Source organism: Bufo gargarizans, chromosome 6 (genome assembly GCF_014858855.1).
Source record: "Bufo gargarizans isolate SCDJY-AF-19 chromosome 6, ASM1485885v1, whole genome shotgun sequence".
NCBI classification, from domain to species: Eukaryota; Metazoa; Chordata; class Amphibia; order Anura; family Bufonidae; genus Bufo; species Bufo gargarizans.
In genome coordinates, this window is record NC_058085.1 from 368,312,768 (window position 1) to 368,332,601 (window position 19,834).

The window sequence follows — 19,834 nt, forward strand, 5'->3', positions numbered from 1 at the left end:
AGGATTCAGGAGAATTCTTTCAAACTACTCAGTAGATGGTATAAGACACCTGAATTCTTACACAAGTTGAACCCGGAAGTTCCAGAAGCTTGTTGGAGGTGCGGCTTGGAAACTGGTTCCCTGTCGCATATTTGGTGGTTCTGTCGGAAAATTCAGACATTTTGGAGATCAATTGAGCCATTGATCAACCAAATCTGCAACTCTAGGATAGTTCTGGATGCTAAACTTATTTTGTTATGGTGCCCCAATACAACCCTCACCCCTGCCAAGGATAACCTCCCGACCATGTTGCTCACAGCAGCTAAGCTGCTTATTCCTTTTCTATGGAAAAATGATTCTCCCCCGACTACCCTAATGTGGACGGACAAGGTAGACCAGATTTACCGTTTTGAGGAGCTGGCACACTGGGAAACTAACTCGCGTTCCCGCTTCCTAAAACTGTGGTCTCCATGGAAAACATACAGACACTTTGCTTAACAGAGCAGTTTCTCCCACTTCCCTGTTCCCCCGTTCCTTCCCCTCTTATGTGTTCCCCACCTATGTCTCCCACCCCTTGACTGAATTTTATTTTATGTTTGATAATTGTGATTGTATGTGATGTCTATGCATGATGTAAATGTGGGACTCATATTGTGATTCATTGTCAATGTGATGCAGTCATGTATGGGCGTTAGCCTCTGCTTTTTCTTTCAATAAAAAGAAATATGGTTAAGAATATAACTACTATAATACTGCTCCTATGTACAAGAATATAACTACTATAATACTGCCTCCTATGTACAAGAATATAACTACTATAATACTGCTCCTATGTACAAGAATATAACTACTATAATACTGCTCCTATGTACAAGAATATAACTACTATAATACTGCTCCTATGTACAAGAATATAACTACTATAATACTGCTCCTATGTACAAGAATATAACTACTATAATACTGCTCCTATGTACAAGAATATAACTACTATAATACTGCCTCCTATGTACAAGAATATAACTACTATAATACTGCTCCTATGTACAAGAATATAACTACTATAATACTGCTCCTATGTACAAGAATATAACTACTATAATACTGCTCCTATGTACAAGAATATAACTACTATAATACTGCTCCTATGTACAAGAATATAACTACTATAATACTGCCTCCTATGTACAAGAATATAACTACTATAATACTGCCTCCTATGTACAAGAATATAACTACTATAATACTGCTCCTATGTACAAGAATATAACTACTATAATACTGCTCCTATGTACAAGAATATAACTACTATAATACTGCTCCTATGTACAAGAATATAACTACTATAATACTGCTCCTATGTACAAGAATATAACTACTATAATACTGCTCCTATGTACAAGAATATAACTACTATAATACTGCTCCTATGTACAAGAATATAACTACTATAATACTGCTCCTATGTACAAGAATATAACTACTATAATACTGCTCCTATGTACAAGAATATAACTACTATAATACTGCTCCTATGTACAAGAATATAACTACTATAATACTGCTCCTATGTACAAGAATATAACTACTATAATACTGCTCCTATGTACAAGAATATAACTACTATAATACTGCTCCTATGTACAAGAATATAACTACTATAATACTGCTCCTATGTACAAGAATATAACTACTATAATACTGCTCCTATGTACAAGAATATAACTACTATAATACTGCTCCTATGTACAAGAATATAACTACTATAATACTGCTCCTATGTACAAGAATATAACTACTATAATACTGCTCCTATGTACAAGAATATAACTACTATAATACTGCCTCCTATGTACAAGAATATAACTACTATAATACTGCCTCCTATGTACAAGAATATAACTACTATAATACTGCCTCCTATGTACAAGAATATAACTACTATAATACTGCTCCTATGTACAAGAATATAACTACTATAATACTGCCTCCTATGTACAAGAATATAACTACTATAATACTGCCTCCTATGTACAAGAATATAACTACTATAATACTGCCTCCTATGTACAAGAATATAACTACTATAATACTGCCTCCTATGTACAAGAATATAACTACTATAATACTGCCTCCTATGTACAATAATATAACTACTATAATACTGCTTCTGTGTACAAGAATATAACTACTATAATACTGCTCCTATGTACAAGAATATAACTACTATAATACTGCTCCTATGTACAAGAATATAACTACTATAATACTGCTCCTATGTACAAGAATATAACTACTATAATACTGCTCCTATGTACAAGAATATAACTACTATAATACTGCTCCTATGTACAAGAATATAACTACTATAATACTGCCTCCTATGTACAAGAATATAACTAATATAATACTACTTCCTATATACAAGAATATAACTGCTATAATACTGCTACTATGTACAAGAATATAATTACTATAATACTGCTCTTATGTACAAGAATATAACTGCTATAATACTGCTCCTATGTACAAGAATATAACTACTATAATACTGCTCCTATGTACAAGAAAATAACTACTATAATACTGCTCCTATGTACAAGAATATAACTACTATAATACTGCTCCTATGTACAAGAATATAACTACTATACTACTGCTCCTATGTACAAGAATATAACTACTATAATACTGCCTCCTATGTACAGGAATATAACTACTATAATACTGCCTCCTATGTACAAGAATATAACTACTATAATACTGCTCCTATTTACAAGAATATAACTACTATAATACTGCCATTTATTTACTGCACAAGACTATGGACCTAAATGATTAGCCGAATAGTCTTTGGTTCCCGTAGTTGCTTTACTATCAGACTGTTCTTTTTTCTATTAATCATTATTTCTAATTGTTACAATTTTAACATCAATCCATTTTCATGTCACTTTTCAGGCAACCTCCGGTGGAAGAGCGAGCTACTTTGTATCGTACAAGCGGGAAGCATTTGCTCAAATTAAGCTTCCAAAATATTCTCTTCCAAAGGTAAAGTGCTTGATGTTGTACTGTGATTGTTCTGGTAACACACACCATTACACTGTCACAGTAACATGTGCAATGTATTGGCCACTATTATGTCGGTGATCGTCTTCTTCTTCTTTAATTGCAGGACATGCATATCATCAGCACCGATGAAAAACAGGTGTTTGCTGCCGTTCAAGAGTGGAACCAGAATGAGACCTACAACCTTTACATCTCAGACACGAGGGGCGTCTATTTCACACTTGCGCTGGAAAACGTCAAGAGCAGTCGTGGCCTCGAAGGAAACATCGTCATCGACCTTTATGAGGTACTTAGTTAAGGTCATGACTATTGTAGAATCAGTTGTGGTTTCATCTCTAGAATTCACCAAATAACCTTTATTCAGCCAACTGTATGCTCACTTCATGCCAGGTAGGCTCTGAAGATATCTGGGGCACCATGGGTAAGGGCAAAGGAGGAGGACGCTGATGCAATTAACTGTGTTGATTTTTTTGCACCAAGTGGCACCAGACAAAAGCCCCATGGTAGGTGCCCCTGGTGCTAGTGATGCCAATACTTCATGCATCTCTCCTCAACCTATTGTCTTGTCTCACAGACAATGCAGAGTGAGAAGACCGTGTTAGGTTGTAGGGTGAGGAACTAGTAGCATGCTTTATAGCATGTAGTTGAAGGATAAGTTATAAGCAGTCGGAGTAGAGCTGAGGTTCTCACATAAAGTGATTTTCCCAAGAATTTCCCTCAATGGTTTTCCTTAGTTAAGCCATCAATATATGATCCAGGGTTACCTCTTAGACCGTGGCCTCTTCAGGATGATAGCTTACCTTAAAGGGGTTGTTTCATAAGAGAGTTTGATGCCATCACAGTCATATAGGTGCAGGTCCCACCTCTGAGACCCTATCCATCTCTAAAACGGGCAACTTAAAATTAATGCACAGCATGCACTCCATTCATTTCTATAGGAGTTCAGAAAATAGCTGAGAAAGCGTTTTTTGGGGGGGGTTTTCTAGAATTGAATGAAGGGCCTACAGTTCAAGTCATTCACTTTTATTGTACTGCTGGAGATAGCTGAGCCAGCACTGTTTTCAGTAGTCCCATAGAAATAAATGCTGGTGGGGGTGGCTGCACGTGTGTGACTCTTCTCCTTCACTTCGGAGGTTCCATTCTTGAGATAGGTGAAGGTCCCAGAGGTTGAGTTCCTAACTGTGTAGTAGTGTTGTGTTAACATCTGTGGAATACTAGAGTTGAGTTTGTAACAGGATGCAAGCTGCTAGTTGGTAGCAAGCCACAGGTTGGTAGCGAGTAGCAAGACACCAACTCGTAGTGGGACACAGGTGGTAACTGGAACCCAAGCTGGAACGTTAGTCACTTGCAGTTGGACTGTAGCATGAACACAGCAACAGGAACAGAAGCCATAGGTAAAACAGGGCTTTAGATGAGATCAGGAGTCAAAACCAGAGTTGGAACTTAGTGACAAAAGTAATGCGCAAGTACAACCTAATACCTGGCAGGAATGGGACCGGAACCAGGAGCAGTCATCATGCTGGGACTCCCATAGCAATCAGGGTTTAAATACAGTAGCTGAGTTCATCAGAAGCGGCCAATGGAAAATTTTGCTAATTAATTGAGTCCAGTGACAAGAAAGAGTTAACCTGTCCTTTGGTTGTGAAACAAGGCTGAAAAGTTCAGGCACAACACAGAGGCATAACAGAGTTGGATTGCAGCCAGAATAGCAGAGTTGAGTCTGTAGAACTGACCAGAACAAGCCACATGGGTCAAAAAGCATGCAGCCAGAGCAGGAGAGATGAGAAACATCATAGTTCATGGAAGGCATCCACCCATCAGCCTCTGCCTTTGCTGAGTGACTCTCGCCTCTCTCATTCTTCTCATCTATGGCTTCTCTGATCTTTCTTCCTAGGTAGCTGGGATAAATGGGGTGTTCTTTGCCAACAAAAAGGTTGATGAACATGTGAAGACTTTTATCACCTACAACAAGGGCCGGGACTGGCGCCTGCTGCCCGCACCAGACATTGATTTAAAGGGGAATCCAATCAACTGTCTGCTGGTCAGTTCTAAATCAGCTTTATTATTGTTTTCAAAGTTTTCATCTTTAAATGTAACAAAATTAAAGGGGTTGCCCCATCAGGGACTGACAGGGAATATGGATGTTCGTTGCGGCCATTTTTTACCCTATTCCCCACAGTACTACACATATTAAGAACACACATTCACCGACACAATTCATAAAGTAATTTCCCATTTTGTTTTGTGGAAACTGCCAACAAGATGCTGTTGACTGATCTTGTCTCATTATTAGTAGTAGTAGTACTTTACTTTGTGCTGCTGTGAACGGGCGGTATATCTGATGTGTTCGTTAGCTCTTTAATATCCACAGTACCCTAGTAGGTTTTTACGTTATTCAGACGGTTTGACTATGCCGGTTATTTCCACCCTATAGTCAAACTAAACTCTACTCAATAAGTGTAAACTTCTATTTGTAATTTATCTTTATTTCTTATTTTTTTAAGCTTATTTTGCTCATTGTAAAAAATAAATAAATGTGGAAACTGTCAACAAGCTGCTGTTAACAGATTTATTATTATTTTATGCCATTTTTAAAATCTTTTTTGTCCGCAGCCGTTCTGCTCCCTACACTTCCACTTGCAGATGTCTGAGAATCCCTATAATTCCGGGAGCGTATCCAGCAAAGCAACTGCACCTTGGCTCATTGTGGCCTCAGGTAATTCAATTCTAATCTGCCGTCTCAGATGGGAAATCTACCGGTTGTAAAGTGTATCCAGTATTCGGCTCCGTGCACACATCGTATCTGCAAAGTACGGATCTCCAAAATACGGATGCTGTCCTTGTGCTGCCTGCTTTTTATTTGTGGATTCATTGTCTTCGATGGGTCCGTGGCCTGCATTTTGAGGACATAGTCTATCTTTTTGCGGAATAGACATATGGATGGGGAAAGCAGACGAATGATCAGTGTGCTTTTCGCATCCATATGTCTGTTCATATAAATTTAGAATATGTCTATACTTGGCTCCGAAATGAGATTGATAGACTTGAAAGTGAGAAGAGACAGCGGGAAGGCATCTGTGTATACAGGCTGGGTGACTGTGTGACCAAAGAGGACCCTCCATAGCCTCCAAAATGGCCAATTATAGTCCTTGATCTCATTTTCCTTTGGAAGAGCAGCTCTGAAGCATAAACTAATCATAAAATACACAAATAGAACATACAGTCAGGTCCATAAATATTGGGACATGGACACAATTCTATCATTTTTGGCTCTATACACCACCACAATGGATTTGAAATGAAACAAACAAGATGTGCTTTACCTGCAGACTGTCAGCTTTACCTGCAGACTCTCAGCTTTACCTGCAGACTGTCAGCTTTACCTGCAGACTGTCAGCTTTACCTGCAGACTGTCAGCTTTACCTGCAGACTCTCAGCTTTACCTGCAGACTGTCAGCTTTACCTGCAGACTGTCAGCTTTACCTGCAGACTGTCAGCTCTACCTGCAGACTGTCAGCTCTACCTGCAGACTGTCAGCTGTAATCTGAGGGGATTTACATCCAGATCAGGTGAACGGTGCAGGCAATTACAGCAGTTTGCATATGTGCCTCCCACTTGTTAAGGAACCAAAAGTAATGGGACAGAATAATAATCATAAATCAAACTTTCACTTTTTAATACTTGGTTGCAAATCCTTTGCAGTCAATTACAGCCTGAAGTCTGGAACGCATAGACATCACCAGACGCTGGGTTTCATCCCTGGTGATGCTCTGCCCGGCCTCTACTGCAACTGTCTTCAGTTCCTGCTTGTTCTTGGGGCAGTTTCCCTTCAGTTTTGTCTTCAGCAAGTGAAATGCAGCTCAATCGGATTCAGGTCCGGTGATTGACTCGGCCATTGCATAACATTCCACTTCTTTCCCTTAATAAACTCTTTGGTTGCTTTTGCAGTATGCTTTGGGTCATTGTCCATCTGCACTGTGAAGCGCCGTCCAATGAGTTCTGAAGCATTTGGCTGAATATGAGCAGATAATATTGCCCGAAACCCTTCAGAATTCATCCTGCTGCTTTTGTCAGCAGTGACATCATCAATAAATACCAGAGAAGCAGTTCCATTGGCAGCCATACATGCCCACGCCATGACACTACCACCACCATGCTTCACTGATGAGGTTGTATGCTTAGGATCATGAGCAGCTCCTTTCCTTCTCCATACTCTTCTCTTCCCATCACTCTGGTACAAGTTGATCTTGGTCTCATCTGTCCATAGGATGTTGTTCCAGAACTGTGAAGGCTTTTTTAGATGTCGTTTAGCAAACTCTAATCTGACCTTCCTGTTTTTGAGGCTCACCAATGGTTTCCATCTTGTGGTGAACCCTCTGTATTCACTCTGGTGAAGTCTTCTCCTGATTGTTGACTTTGACACACATACACCTACCTCCTGGAGAGTGTTCTTGATGTGGGCAACTGTTGTGAAGGGTGTTTTCTTCACCAGGGATAGAATTCTTCGGTCATCCACCACAGTTGTTTTCCGTGGTCTTCCGGGTCTTTTGGTGTTGCTGAGCTCACCGATGCGTTCCTTCTTTTTAAGAATGTTCCAAACAGTTGTTTTGGCCGCACCTAATGTTTTTGCTATCTCTCTGATGGGTTTGTTGTGTTTTTTAGCCTAATGATGGCTTCACTGATAGTGACAGCTCTTTGGATCTCATCTTGAGAGTTGACAGCAACAGATTCCAAATGCAAATAGCCGACTGGAAATGACCTCTGGACCTTTTATCTGCTCATTGTAATTGGGATAATGAGGGAATAACACACACCGGCCATGGAACAGCGAAGAAGACAATTGTCCCATTACTTTTGGTCCCTTAACAAGTGAGAGGCACAGATGCAAACTGCTGTAATTCATGCACCGTTCACCTGATTTGGATGTAAATCCCCTCAAATTACAGCTGACAGTCTGCAGGTAAAGCTGTCAGTCTGCAGGTAAAGCTGACAGTCTGCGGGTAAAGCACATCTTGTTTGTTTTATTTCAAATCCATTGTGGTGGTGTATAGAGCCAAAGATGCTAGAATTGTGTTGATGTCCCAATATTTATGGACCTGACTGTATATACTGCACAGATATACACCCATTACACCGCCCCCAGCTGGAGAATGACTGGAGCGGTGTGTTTCTTTAACTCCTGTAGAAGTGAATGAAGAGAGAGGCAGGAACATGGGCAGCCACCTCTCTATTCACCCTCCGCTTGGAAGCTATAGCCACCTCACCAGGTGAGATAGGAGTTAGGGGACCTGACTGAACTACTAAAATTGGATTTTGACCAAATTGCTCCCTAGGAGATCTAACAGGGATCCATTCTACCCAATGTGGTGAGACAAGCACCGTAGGTATCATTAGTTGAATGGGCCAGTGGCAGAACCTTTGGAAACAAGCAGTGAAGTCTGTAACAGTTAATGGGGTTGTATTATTACAGGTTTGCTTTTTTTCCAGAAATGGCGCCATAAATACCAGGCACAGCCCATGCTATGTCTTCTCCGACCACAAATTCTCCTGCTGCTAAACCAGCTTCAAGATCTTCTATGTCATTGCACAAAGCGAATGTGTGTAACAAGGGGGCACGTGAACGACGGCAACATTTGACAGCAAATTTCAACATCAAATGTCACTGTTTTCCACATCACATCACCTCGCAGATTTGGGTTTGCTGTAGCAATGAAAGTAATTTATTGGGAAAGCATCGAGGCTTGTACAGTGTGCGATGTGACATTTGGTGCAGTTAGTAGATGTCGAGGCTTGTGTGAGTCCAAGTTTCTCAGGGTGAAACGTGTTTATAGGATTTAGAATTAGAAAAGAAAACATTATTGGCAATGAAAAGAATCGGCTGCAGGTGTCAATGTGTCAGCGGGCGCCGGTGTGTGCAGGGGGCGTCCTCCGGGCACCTCATTATATCACACCGGGGCATCTTTCTTACACTACTTCAATTTGTGTCAAATATTTTGGTTGAACAATGGATTTTTTTTTCTCACATCTACTTCCTTTTTTCTTGTTTTTCATTCTTGTTTTCTTTCTTTTTTATTTTTTTCATTCATCTTTTTTTTTTATTCTTTCATCTTTACTTCTAAATGTTTCATTATTATATTGTTTCCTAATCTTCTCCAACTGTCTTTCTTCTCTTTCTTTTACTCCTCTTTTTTTTCTGCCTCTCCTTTTCTTTTCCTTTTTGTTCTTCTAATTTCTCTTCCTTTTTTTCATCTTCTGTCTTTTCCTATTTTATTTTCCCCTTCCTTTTTCTCATTCTTCTGATCCCTCCTCCTCCTCTTCCTCCTCCATTATAGTAAAGCTGGAGATGTCGCATTGTTTGTGCATCTGGATGCCTGAGCTCAGCAGGTTTATCTGCAATGTGTCAGGCTCTGTTACATTGTTGCATAGGTGGAAAAATATCTGTTTGCTAATTTGATCCTTTCCCAGATCAGCCTTTTTTTGAAGGTAAAATAAAATACCCCCTTCAGGTAACAAAGGCTGATAAAATGGATTCCTTCTTGACAAGACCAAATGTTTCATAAATGAGCATCATCAGGTTATTAATGCCTGTGAGTAGGAATAAAGCTGACATAACAATGTGTGTCTTTCACAGGTAACTTTGGGCCTGAGCTCTCCTCTACAGACACCAATATGTTCATCTCATCAGATGGTGGAAATACATGGAAGCATGTATGTGGATTTAATTACTGTCCTAATAATGATTAATGTGTATATGTTTTCATAAATTGAGTAGTAGTCGTAGACAGTAGTACTAGAAGTAGTAGTAGTATAAGCAGTAGTAAGAGCAGTAGTTGTAGTAGTGCTGTAGTAAGAATAGTAGTAGTAGTACTAGCAGTAGTGCAACAGTAAGAATTTTAGTAATAGTAGCAGTAGTAGTAATAATGCATTAGTAAAAGTAGCTGTAGTGGTAGTAGTAGTAGTAGTAGTGCTGTAGTTGTAGTAGTAGTAATAGTAGTGGTTGTAGTAGTAGTGCAGTAGTAGTAGTGGTAATAGTAGTGTAGTTGTAGTAGAAGCACAGCAGTAAGAGTAGTATTTATAGTTGTAACAGTAGTAGTTGTAGTAGTGCAGTAGTAAGAATAGTAGTTTTAGAAGTAGTAGTAGTGGTAATAGTAGTAGTAATGCAGTAGTTGTAATAGTAGTGTAGTTGTTAGAGTAGTAGTTGTAGTGGTAACAGTAGTAGTTGTAGTAATAGTACAGTAGTAAGAATAGTAGTTGCAGTAGTAATAGTAGTAGTAGTGCTGTTGTAAGAATAGTATTTGTAGTAGTAGTAGTGCAGTAGTAAGAGTAGTATTGGTAATAGTGAAGTTGTTAGAGTAGTAGTAGTGCAGTACTAAGAGTAGTAGTTGTAGTAGTAACAGTAGTAGTTGTAGTAATAGTAGTTGCAGTAGTAATTGTACTAGTAGTGCAGTAGTAAGAATAGTATTTGTTGTAGTAGTAGTGCAGTAGTAAGAGTAGCATTGGCAATAGTGAAGTTGTTAGAGTAGTAGTAGTGCAGTAGTAAGAGTAGTAGTTGTAGTAGTAACAGTAGTAGTTGTAGTAGTGCAGTAGTAAGAATAGTAGTTGTAGTAGTGCAGTAGTAAGAATAGTAGTTGTAGTAGTAGTGGAAATAGTAGTGCAGTTGTTAGAGTAGTAGTAGTAGTAGCAGCAGTAGCAGTAGTAGTAGTAGTAGTAACAGTGGTACTAGGAGTGCAGTAATAAGAATAGCATTTGTAGTACTAGCCGTAGTAGCAGTAGTAGGTACAGTAATATAGTGTATGCAGAAAACATATCATTGAGATGTAGGCATGGTTATCACCGATCAAACTTGAAAAAATGTGTATTATTCACTAATAATAATAGTAATAATAATAAAAAACAAAAAAAAAGAGCTTAAAAAGAAAAAGTTACAAAAAAGGAGAAGTAGGAAAGGAAGAAAGTAGAAGGTAAAGATAACAGAAAAGGGAAAGAGCAGCATAAAGAGGAAGCAGAGATGGAGGAAGGAAAAGAAGAGGAAGTCAAAAAGAAAGAAGAGGGAGGACAGAAGGTAAAAGGGGAGGAGAAAGGAAAGAAAAAATAAAGAAGAGTAACAGGAATATATTGTGGTGAGGGGTATCGTCAATGTCATACAGCCTGAGAGACAATCTGTTGGAATCCGCCACTATACATCACAGAGAAATACAAATTGTATATTTTTTTGTGCTTGACCATTTTGATCTCTAATTTACTTGCAGCATTTAATATCCTTTATCCTTCTTAATGAAATGGTGTCCATGAGGAAAGCTGATATTATCTGAGGAATTCAAAGCATAAGAATAAAATGTATTAAGATTTACATATTGTTATTAATTTTCTTTTCATTCCCCCCCCCCAGATTTTTGAAGAAGAATACAACATTTGGTTTTTAGACTGGGGAGGTGCCTTGGTAGCGATGAAGCACACCTCTCTGCCCGTGCGCCAGTTGTGGTAAGAAATGTATTTCATATTTATGTGATCATTGATTACAGACCGGAGGGAGTTTTTATGTTTCATCTGAAATCATTGTATCATATAATTTGTGTATTCCTTTTTTATTATCCTTTGATCAATGCTCTGCTATATTTCATCTTTTACTTGTTTTATGTGTACATTATATTCTATTTGTGACCAAATTTTGAATAGTGATAGTATTTATAAAATAGGGTTAAAATGATTGTCACAGCCCCGCCTCCTGTGACGGACACCACTCGTTAGTCATACAGGTGAAGCACTGAATGGGGTCCTAGTGCTCCAGAGATAATTGGTACGTGATATCGCTGTCGATGGCTAATTATCAGCCTGTACTCGTAAGAGGAGATAAATGTACAAATGCAAAGTATTTCTGACAATGGCGCCAATGACAATTATAAAACGTACTTAAAAGCTGCAACTTTGTCACCACAAATTTTGTCGAGCCATCATCCAGTTTACTGCAACATACATTAGGACTAGGTAGAAACAATGAGAAGATGCTGGAGATCATCTTTAGGGCTCCTGCGCGTTATGTGTGCCAGTATAGCGGTTCTATCCAGAGCTCTTCCATCCATTGTTCCAATTGCACTGTTAGATAAATTTCAAGCTGGCAGCTCAGGGAGTGTGTTCTTTCTGCTGCAACTCTCTCCCTATTGAAGCCCAAAAGGCATGTCCTTTCTGCTGCAGCTCTCTCCTTATTACAGCTCATAAGGTGTGTACTTTCTGCTCAGTTCTCCCCCTATTACAATTCAGGGGGGTGTCTTTTCTGCTGCAGCTCTCTTCGTATCCCAGATCAGGAGGGGTGTCCTTTCTGCTACAGCTCCCCTCCCCCTATTACAGTTCAGGATGTATCCTTTCTGCTGCAGCTCTCTCCCTATCACAGCTCAGGGATGTACCACCCTTTCTAATGCAGCTCTCTCCCTATCACAGTTCAGGGATGTATCCTTTCTGCTGCAGCTCTCTCCCTATCCCAGCTCAGGAGATGTGTCCTTTCTGCTGCAGCTCTCTCCCTATCACAGCTCAGGAGATGTGTCCTTTCTGTTATAGCTCTCTCCCTATCACAGTTCAGGGATGTATCCTTTCTGCTACAGCTCTCCCTATCCCAGCTCAGGAAATGTGTCCTTTCTGCTGCAGCTCTCTCCCTATCCCAGCTCAGGAGATGTGTCCTTTCTGCTACAGCTCTCTCCCTATCCCAGCTCAGGAGATGTGTCCTTTCTGCTGCAGCTCTCTCCCTATCACAGCTCAGGAGATGTGTCCTTTCTGCTGCAGCTCTCTCCCTATCCCAGCTCAGAAGATGTGTCCTTTATGCTGCAGCTCTCTTCCTATCCCAGCTCAGGAGATGTGTCCTTTCTGTTATAGCTCTCTCCCTATCCCAGCTCAGGAGATGTGTCCTTTCTGCTACAGCTCTCCCTATCCCAGCTCAGGAGATGTGTCCTTTCTGCTGCAGCTCTATCCCTATCCCAGCTCAGGAGATGTGTCCTTTCTGATGCAGCTCTCTCCCTATCCCAGCTCAGGAGATGTGTCCTTTCTGCTACAGCTCTCTCCCTATCCCAGCTCAGGAGATGTGTCCTTTCTGCTGCAGCTCTCTCCCTATCCCAGTTCAGAAGATGTTTCCTTTCTGCTGCAGCTCTCTCCCTATCCCAGCTCAGGAGATGTGTCCTTTCTGCTGCAGCTCTCTCCCTATCACAGCTCAGGAGATGTGTCCTTTCTGCTGCAGCTCTCTCCCTATCCCAGCTCAGGAGATGTGTCCTTTATGCTGCAGCTCTCTCCCTATCCCAGCTCAGAAGATGTGTCCTTTATGCTGCAGCTCTCTTCCTATCACAGCTCAGGAGATGTGTCCTTTCTGTTATAGCTCTCTCCCTATCACAGCTCAGGAGATGTGTCCTTTCTGCTACAGCTCTCTCCCTATCCCAGCTCAGGAGATGTGTCCTTTCTGCTACAGCTCTCCCTATCCCAGATCAGGAAATGTGTCCTTTCTGCTGCAGCTCTCTCCCTATCCCAGCTCAGGAGATGTGTCCTTTCTGCTGCAGCTCTCTCCCTATCCCAGCTCAGGAGATGTGTCCTTTCTGCTACAGCTCTCTCCCTATCCCAGCTCAGGAGATGTGTCCTTTCTGCTGCAGCTCTCTCCCTATCCCAGTTCAGAAGATGTTTCCTTTCTGCTGCAGCTCTCTCCCTATCCCAGCTCAGGAGATGTGTCCTTTCTGCTGCAGCTTTCTCCCTATCACAGCTCAGGAGATGTGTCCTTTCTGCTGCAGCTCTCTCCCTATCCCAGCTCAGAAGATGTGTCCTTTATGCTGCAGCTCTCTTCCTATCACAGCTCAGGAGATGTGTCCTTTATGTTATAGCTCTCTCCCTATCACAGCTCAGGAGATGTGTCCTTTCTGCTACAGTTCTCTCCCTATCACAGCTCAGGAGATGTGTCCTTTCTGCTACAGTTTTCTCCCTATCCCAGCTCAGGAGATGTGTCCTTTCTGCTACAGCTCTCTCCCTATCCCAGCTCAGGAGATGTGTCCTTTCTGCTACAGCTCTCTCCCTATCACAGCTCATGAGATGTGTCCTTTCTGCTACAGTTTTCTCCCTATCCCAGCTCAGGAGATATTTCCTTTCTGCTGCAGCTCTCTCCCTATCACAGCTCAGGAGATGTGTCCTTTCTGCTACAGTTCTCTCCCTATCACAGCTCAGGAGATGTGTCCTTTCTGCTACAGTTTTCTCCCTATCACAGCTCAGGAGTGGTATCCTTTCTGCTGCAGCAATCTCCCTGTAACTGTTCCAGCTACTAGCAGAAGACATGAAACTGAGCACGTGCGACCACCACAGCAAGGTGGACAGAGAAATAAGAAGTAGAAATAAGCAGCAGGTGGCACTACAGATAATTTTATGGAATAACCAGTGGCTATACAAATGTTGTAATTACAAAAATATTCAGATCCAAGTGCTGGTTTAAAAAATATCAAATGTTTGTTTCATAGGACAACCCCTTGAAGGTATATTGAGGTATGGAAAGGGCCCATATACTTCCATGGGCTCTGTACAGTGTAGTGTCCATTCCGTCAGAGTTTTTCTACTTGCCATATTGCTGCAGCTCTCTTCCTATCACAGCTCAGGAGATGTGTCCTTTATGTTATAGCTCTCTCCCTATCACAGCTCAGGAGATGTGTCCTTTCTGCTACAGTTCTCTCCCTATCCCAGCTCAGGAGATGTGTCCTTTCTGCTGCAGCTCTCTCCCTATCCCAGTTCAGAAGATGTGTCCTTTATGCTGCAGCTCTCTTCCTATCACAGCTCAGGAGATGTGTCCTTTATGTTATAGCTCTCTCCCTATCACAGCTCAGGAGATGTGTCCTTTCTGCTACAGTTCTCTCCCTATCACAGCTCAGGAGATGTGTCCTTTCTGCTACAGTTTTCTCCCTATCCCAGCTCAGGAGATGTGTCCTTTCTGCTACAGCTCTCTCCCTATCCCAGCTCAGGAGATGTGTCCTTTCTGCTACAGCTCTCTCCCTATCACAGCTCATGAGATGTGTCCTTTCTGCTACAGTTTTCTCCCTATCCCAGCTCAGGAGATACTTCCTTTCTGCTGCAGCTCTCTCCCTATCACAGCTCAGGAGATGTGTCCTTTCTGCTACAGTTCTCTCCCTATCACAGCTCAGGAGATGTGTCCTTTCTGCTACAGTTTTCTCCCTATCACAGCTCAGGAGATGTGTCCTTTCTGCTACAGTTTTCTCCCTATCACAGCTCAGGAGTGGTATCCTTTCTGCTGCAGCAATCTCCCTGTAACTGTTCCAGCTACTAGCAGAAGACATGAAACTGAGCACGTGCGACCACCACAGCAAGGTGGACAGAGAAATAAGAAGTAGAAATAAGCAGCAGGTGGCACTACAGATAATTTTATGGAATAACCAGTGGCTATACAAATGTTGTAATTACAAAAATATTCAGATCCAGGTGCTGGTTTAAAAAATATCAAATGTTTGTTTCATAGGACAACCCCTTGAAGGTATATTGAGGTATGGAAAGGGCCCATATACTTCCTATGTGCTCTGTACAGTGTAGTGTCCATTCCGTCAGAGTTTTTCTACTTGCCATATTGCTAACTATAGCTCACAACAGAAAGCACAGTGTAAGTCACGTTCCAATCAGAAATCTGTAGCCATCAAAACTTCTGCAATTGTTTCCTTCGTGTGCTGCTCAGGCATCAATTAAAGTAACTGTTAAAATCGCCACTTCCTAAAAAGCCCAGCTCCGTAAAGTTGTAATTTAGGAATCAATAAGCTTTTATGGGTCCGCAGTGCTTTGATTTGCTGAGGAAAGTCTGAGGGAGTAACAACAAAAAGAGGACACTGAGTTCAAAGTGAATGATGGCTGCGCCGTGTCATTACCGGGATGGTTCTAGCCAGGTTCTTCATAACTCTCTGATAATGATCGCTTTCTGATGCCGGTGGAGCCCACAACCTCCGGCTTAGCAGGAACCTCTGATGGAGAACATTAAAGGGAGGAACTTCTAAAAGAAGCTGTATTTATTTTGTCCCCAGGCTCAGCTTTGATGAGGGGCGGTCGTGGAGTAAGTACGGCTTTACATCTGCTCCCTTGTTTGTCGATGGGGCATTGGTGGAACCCGGAGTAGAAAATCAAATAATGACGTGAGTATAGAAAGCGCCTCAGTCGTCTAGTTTTATATATATATAGTTTTTTTATTGTCTGCAATATTATAAATCCTTTTTTTTTTACATTTATATTGTTCTTTTGATATTTGGGTTACGCCCCCGCTTAGTTCTCTTGCATTATATTGTTAAAATGGGCCCCTTTAAGACGCCACTTGACGATCTAAAGTCTCCATATTGACCAACAACAATTGATCAACAACAATAAATCTGATTTGTCAGTAGAAGACTAAACGTGACATTTATTAAGATATTTGCCAACCCCTGAGGAGCTTTCTACACAGGTCCTATTGTAATGAATAGGATCCTTGCACAAAGCTCATTGGGCAAAGTGCTTTGCCTTGGCAACTATATTACACAGGCATTTCAAAGATATGTTCACATGTGGTGGATACCCTCTGGGGGGATTTTGCAGGGGTGGGAAATCTTTAGCATATTATGGTAGCAAGAAAGTGGATGAAATTGTAAAAAACAAAAAACTAACTGATATATTTTAAATCTGCAACATGTCAATTTATGTTATGGGTTTTCAAAGAGGATTTCATTCTTAAAGGGGTATACCCATCTGAGACAATGGGGGCATATCGCTAGGAGGTCCCAGAGGTACCCGCACCTATATGAAGAACGGAGCGGGGACGGTGGTGGCTGGAGGACCCTCCCATAGTAGTGAATGGGAGCGCACAACGCTTGCGCGGCCACCGCTCCCATTAATTTCTATGGGGCTAATGGAAATAGCCTAGCCAGCGCTCGGCTATATTCGGCGGCCCCATAGAAATGAATGTAGGATGGCTGCACATGCACAGTGCGTCCTCTACCACTTTCAGGGCTCCGTTTTCTGTGTAGGTGCAGGTCCCAGAGGGGGGGACCCGAACCTATCAGACACTGGGGGCATATCCTAGGCTCTGTTCACATTTGCATTAGAGGCTCTTCCATTACAAATTGAATTATGTACATACTACAAAGGAACCTGACAGGACCCCATTGTAAGTATTACGATGAACATTGTTTTATGGTCTCCAACAGAAATGGATCTAATAGGGCAGATGTACTAATTACTGTCTAGTTTTAAACAGAGTAAATATAGACAGTGTAGAAATGTGCCAGGTTTATCACATTAACCGATGCTGGATGATAAATCTGCCACACCTTTAGACTGTCTACTCTATAGGGGGAATTTATTAATGCCACCTATTAGTTGGCTTACTTTATGCCAGAATTTTGCACCAAAATTTTGGTGTATTTTAAACCACGACCCTTTCCTATATGCCATGTGCCTTTTTAACACTTCAAAAAGTCTTAGAATTGAATCCTTAGGATTGATTAGTAAATCTTCCTTAGTGGACTAAACAAAGCCTTCATTGTAAATTATTTGGTGATCTGTAAAGGTGTTAATTTTACATTCCGTAGGGATCTAGTGTCACTATGGGGTTTATGTCATATTCCTGGGTGGTCTGGGTCAGTGAAAGGGTTCACTTTACAATCATTGGTGGTCTAGGGCAGCAAAGGGCTTCATTTTACATTATCTGGTGGTCTAGGGCAGTGAAAGGGTTTATTTTACATTATCTTGTGGTATAGGGCAGTGAAGGGCTTCATTTTACATTATATGGTGGTCTAAGGCAGTGAAGGAGTTCATTTTACATTATCTGGTGGTCTAGGGCAGTAAAGGGGTTCATTTTACAATATCTGGTGGTCCAGGGCAGTAAAGGGCTTTATTTTACATTATCTGGTGGTCTAGGGCAGTAAAGGGCTTCATTTTACATTATCTGTTGGTCTAGGGCAGTGAAGGGTTTCATTTACATTATCTGGTTCTCAAGGGCAGTAAAGGGCTTCATTTTACATTATCTGGTGGTCTAAGGCAGTGAAGAGGTTCATTTTACATTATCTGGTGGTCTAAGGCAGTGAAGGGGTTCATTTTACATTATCTGGTGGTCTAGGGCAGTGAAGGGTTTCATTTACATTATCTAGTTCTCAAGGGCAGTAAAGGGTTTCATTTTACATTATCTGTTGGTCTAGGGCAGTGAAGGGTTTCATTTTACATTATCTGGTTCTCAAAGGCAGTGAAGGGCTTTATTTTACATTATCTGTTGGTCTAGGGCAGTAAAGGGCTTCATTTTACATTATCTGGTTCTCAAGGGCAGCGAAGGGCTTCATTTAAAATTATCTGGTGGTCTAGGGCAGTGAAGGGGTTCATTTAACATTATCTGGTGGTCTAGAGCAGTGAAGGGGTTCATTTTACTTTACTTGGTGGTCTAGGGCAGTAAAAGAGTTAATTGTACAATCTCTGATGGTCTAGGGCAGTGAAGGGGTTTATTTAACAATTCTTGGTGGTCTAGGGCAATGAAGTGGTTCATTCTAGGTATTGAAGGGGCTCATTTTTGAATCCCTGATGGACTAGGGCAGTGAGGGGTGGCCCGTCTCGCTAACCACACTATGTACCTGAGTTTCTGGAGAGTAACAAAGAAATATGTTAAGTAATTATGCCAGGGCCATTAAATCTATTTAGGGTAGTTAATTCAGCAGGCAGCGATGGAACTACGATGGCAGCTTTTGAGGGACGAGAGGAGAAGTGCTTGAACTGAGCCAACAGGAGTATGAAAAGTAGAAAGTACCCCAGTATGTTCATATCCTTATAAACTTTTGAAGAAAGACAACTCCCAGTTTGCATTGGGTCTTACAATTAATTATCTGGTTTTATTATCTCTTTTAGGCATTGAGTTGCTTTATTTTTCCATATTTGCATTTTTATGTTGTAAGAAGGCTTCATTATAATGACTGATACAGGTTCATAAAACCGTGCAGCAAAACATGTAAAAGGAAATGTCATCTTCTGATGTATATATGCCCAGAGGAGCTGCTTTCCTGGGCTTATCCCCCCTGCCATCAACACAAACACAAGCACCGACCATTAGACAATGTTCCTTGCACTCAGATGATAAACTTCTCTCCCCACAAGCTTCCATTTCTCAGGAATGCAATTGCAAAACCCTCTGGCTCCAAGGGATTTCAGTACAAAATGAAATCCTGGCTCACAAAGAGTACATCAGAAGCACTCTCGTTCAGAGTGAGTCTACCTGCAGTTGACTTGGTAGAAAGAATTCTGAAAAAGTTTTATGTTCTTATTCACTGTTTGCATGCTCGGTAGGGATTTAGAAAGCGGAATTTGTTTACATGGTTAAAGGTGTCTCATCATGATAAGCCATTTCCATAAACCTATTTAAAGAATGTGGACATCATAGAGTGTGGTCATCTGCTTTGGACTCTCTTCACATGGTCTAGAGAGAAAGCCAGTAATGAAGATCAGTTATTGCTCTGGCAAACCTAGCCCATTTATGTTAGTATAAGGTTTTTCACACCAGTGCATAATACTAGAGGACATATGGACATTATAGAGGGAGGTCACCTTCTCTATTAGCCAGATGGGAGAGCCTCCAACAAAAACTGTCCCTTGCTCAGACTCTACTCATCCATGTTATTCCATAGTCTGCCATGACCAGTCACTATAATAACCCCTAATAGGGCACATAGATATTATAGGCAAGAGTTGGCCACTTGGGACTGTATAAGTCAAAGAGGAGAGCCACCAATAAATAGCTGCCATCTAACCTATTACATGATCTGCCAGCCCAATA

General features: G+C 41.1%; 1 protein-coding gene across 1 annotated transcript in view; it reads left to right on the top strand.

Annotated features, from left to right (window-relative positions):
* LOC122942243 (VPS10 domain-containing receptor SorCS3-like) overlaps positions 1-19,834 on the top strand; it is a 466,943-nt gene that overhangs the window by 334,188 nt on the left and 112,921 nt on the right. Inside the window, 7 exon segments of the mRNA XM_044299746.1 lie at positions 2,938-3,027; positions 3,152-3,331; positions 4,940-5,086; positions 5,659-5,761; positions 9,677-9,753; positions 11,435-11,526; positions 16,077-16,184. Coding sequence (XP_044155681.1) covers positions 2,938-3,027; positions 3,152-3,331; positions 4,940-5,086; positions 5,659-5,761; positions 9,677-9,753; positions 11,435-11,526; positions 16,077-16,184 — 797 coding nt within the window.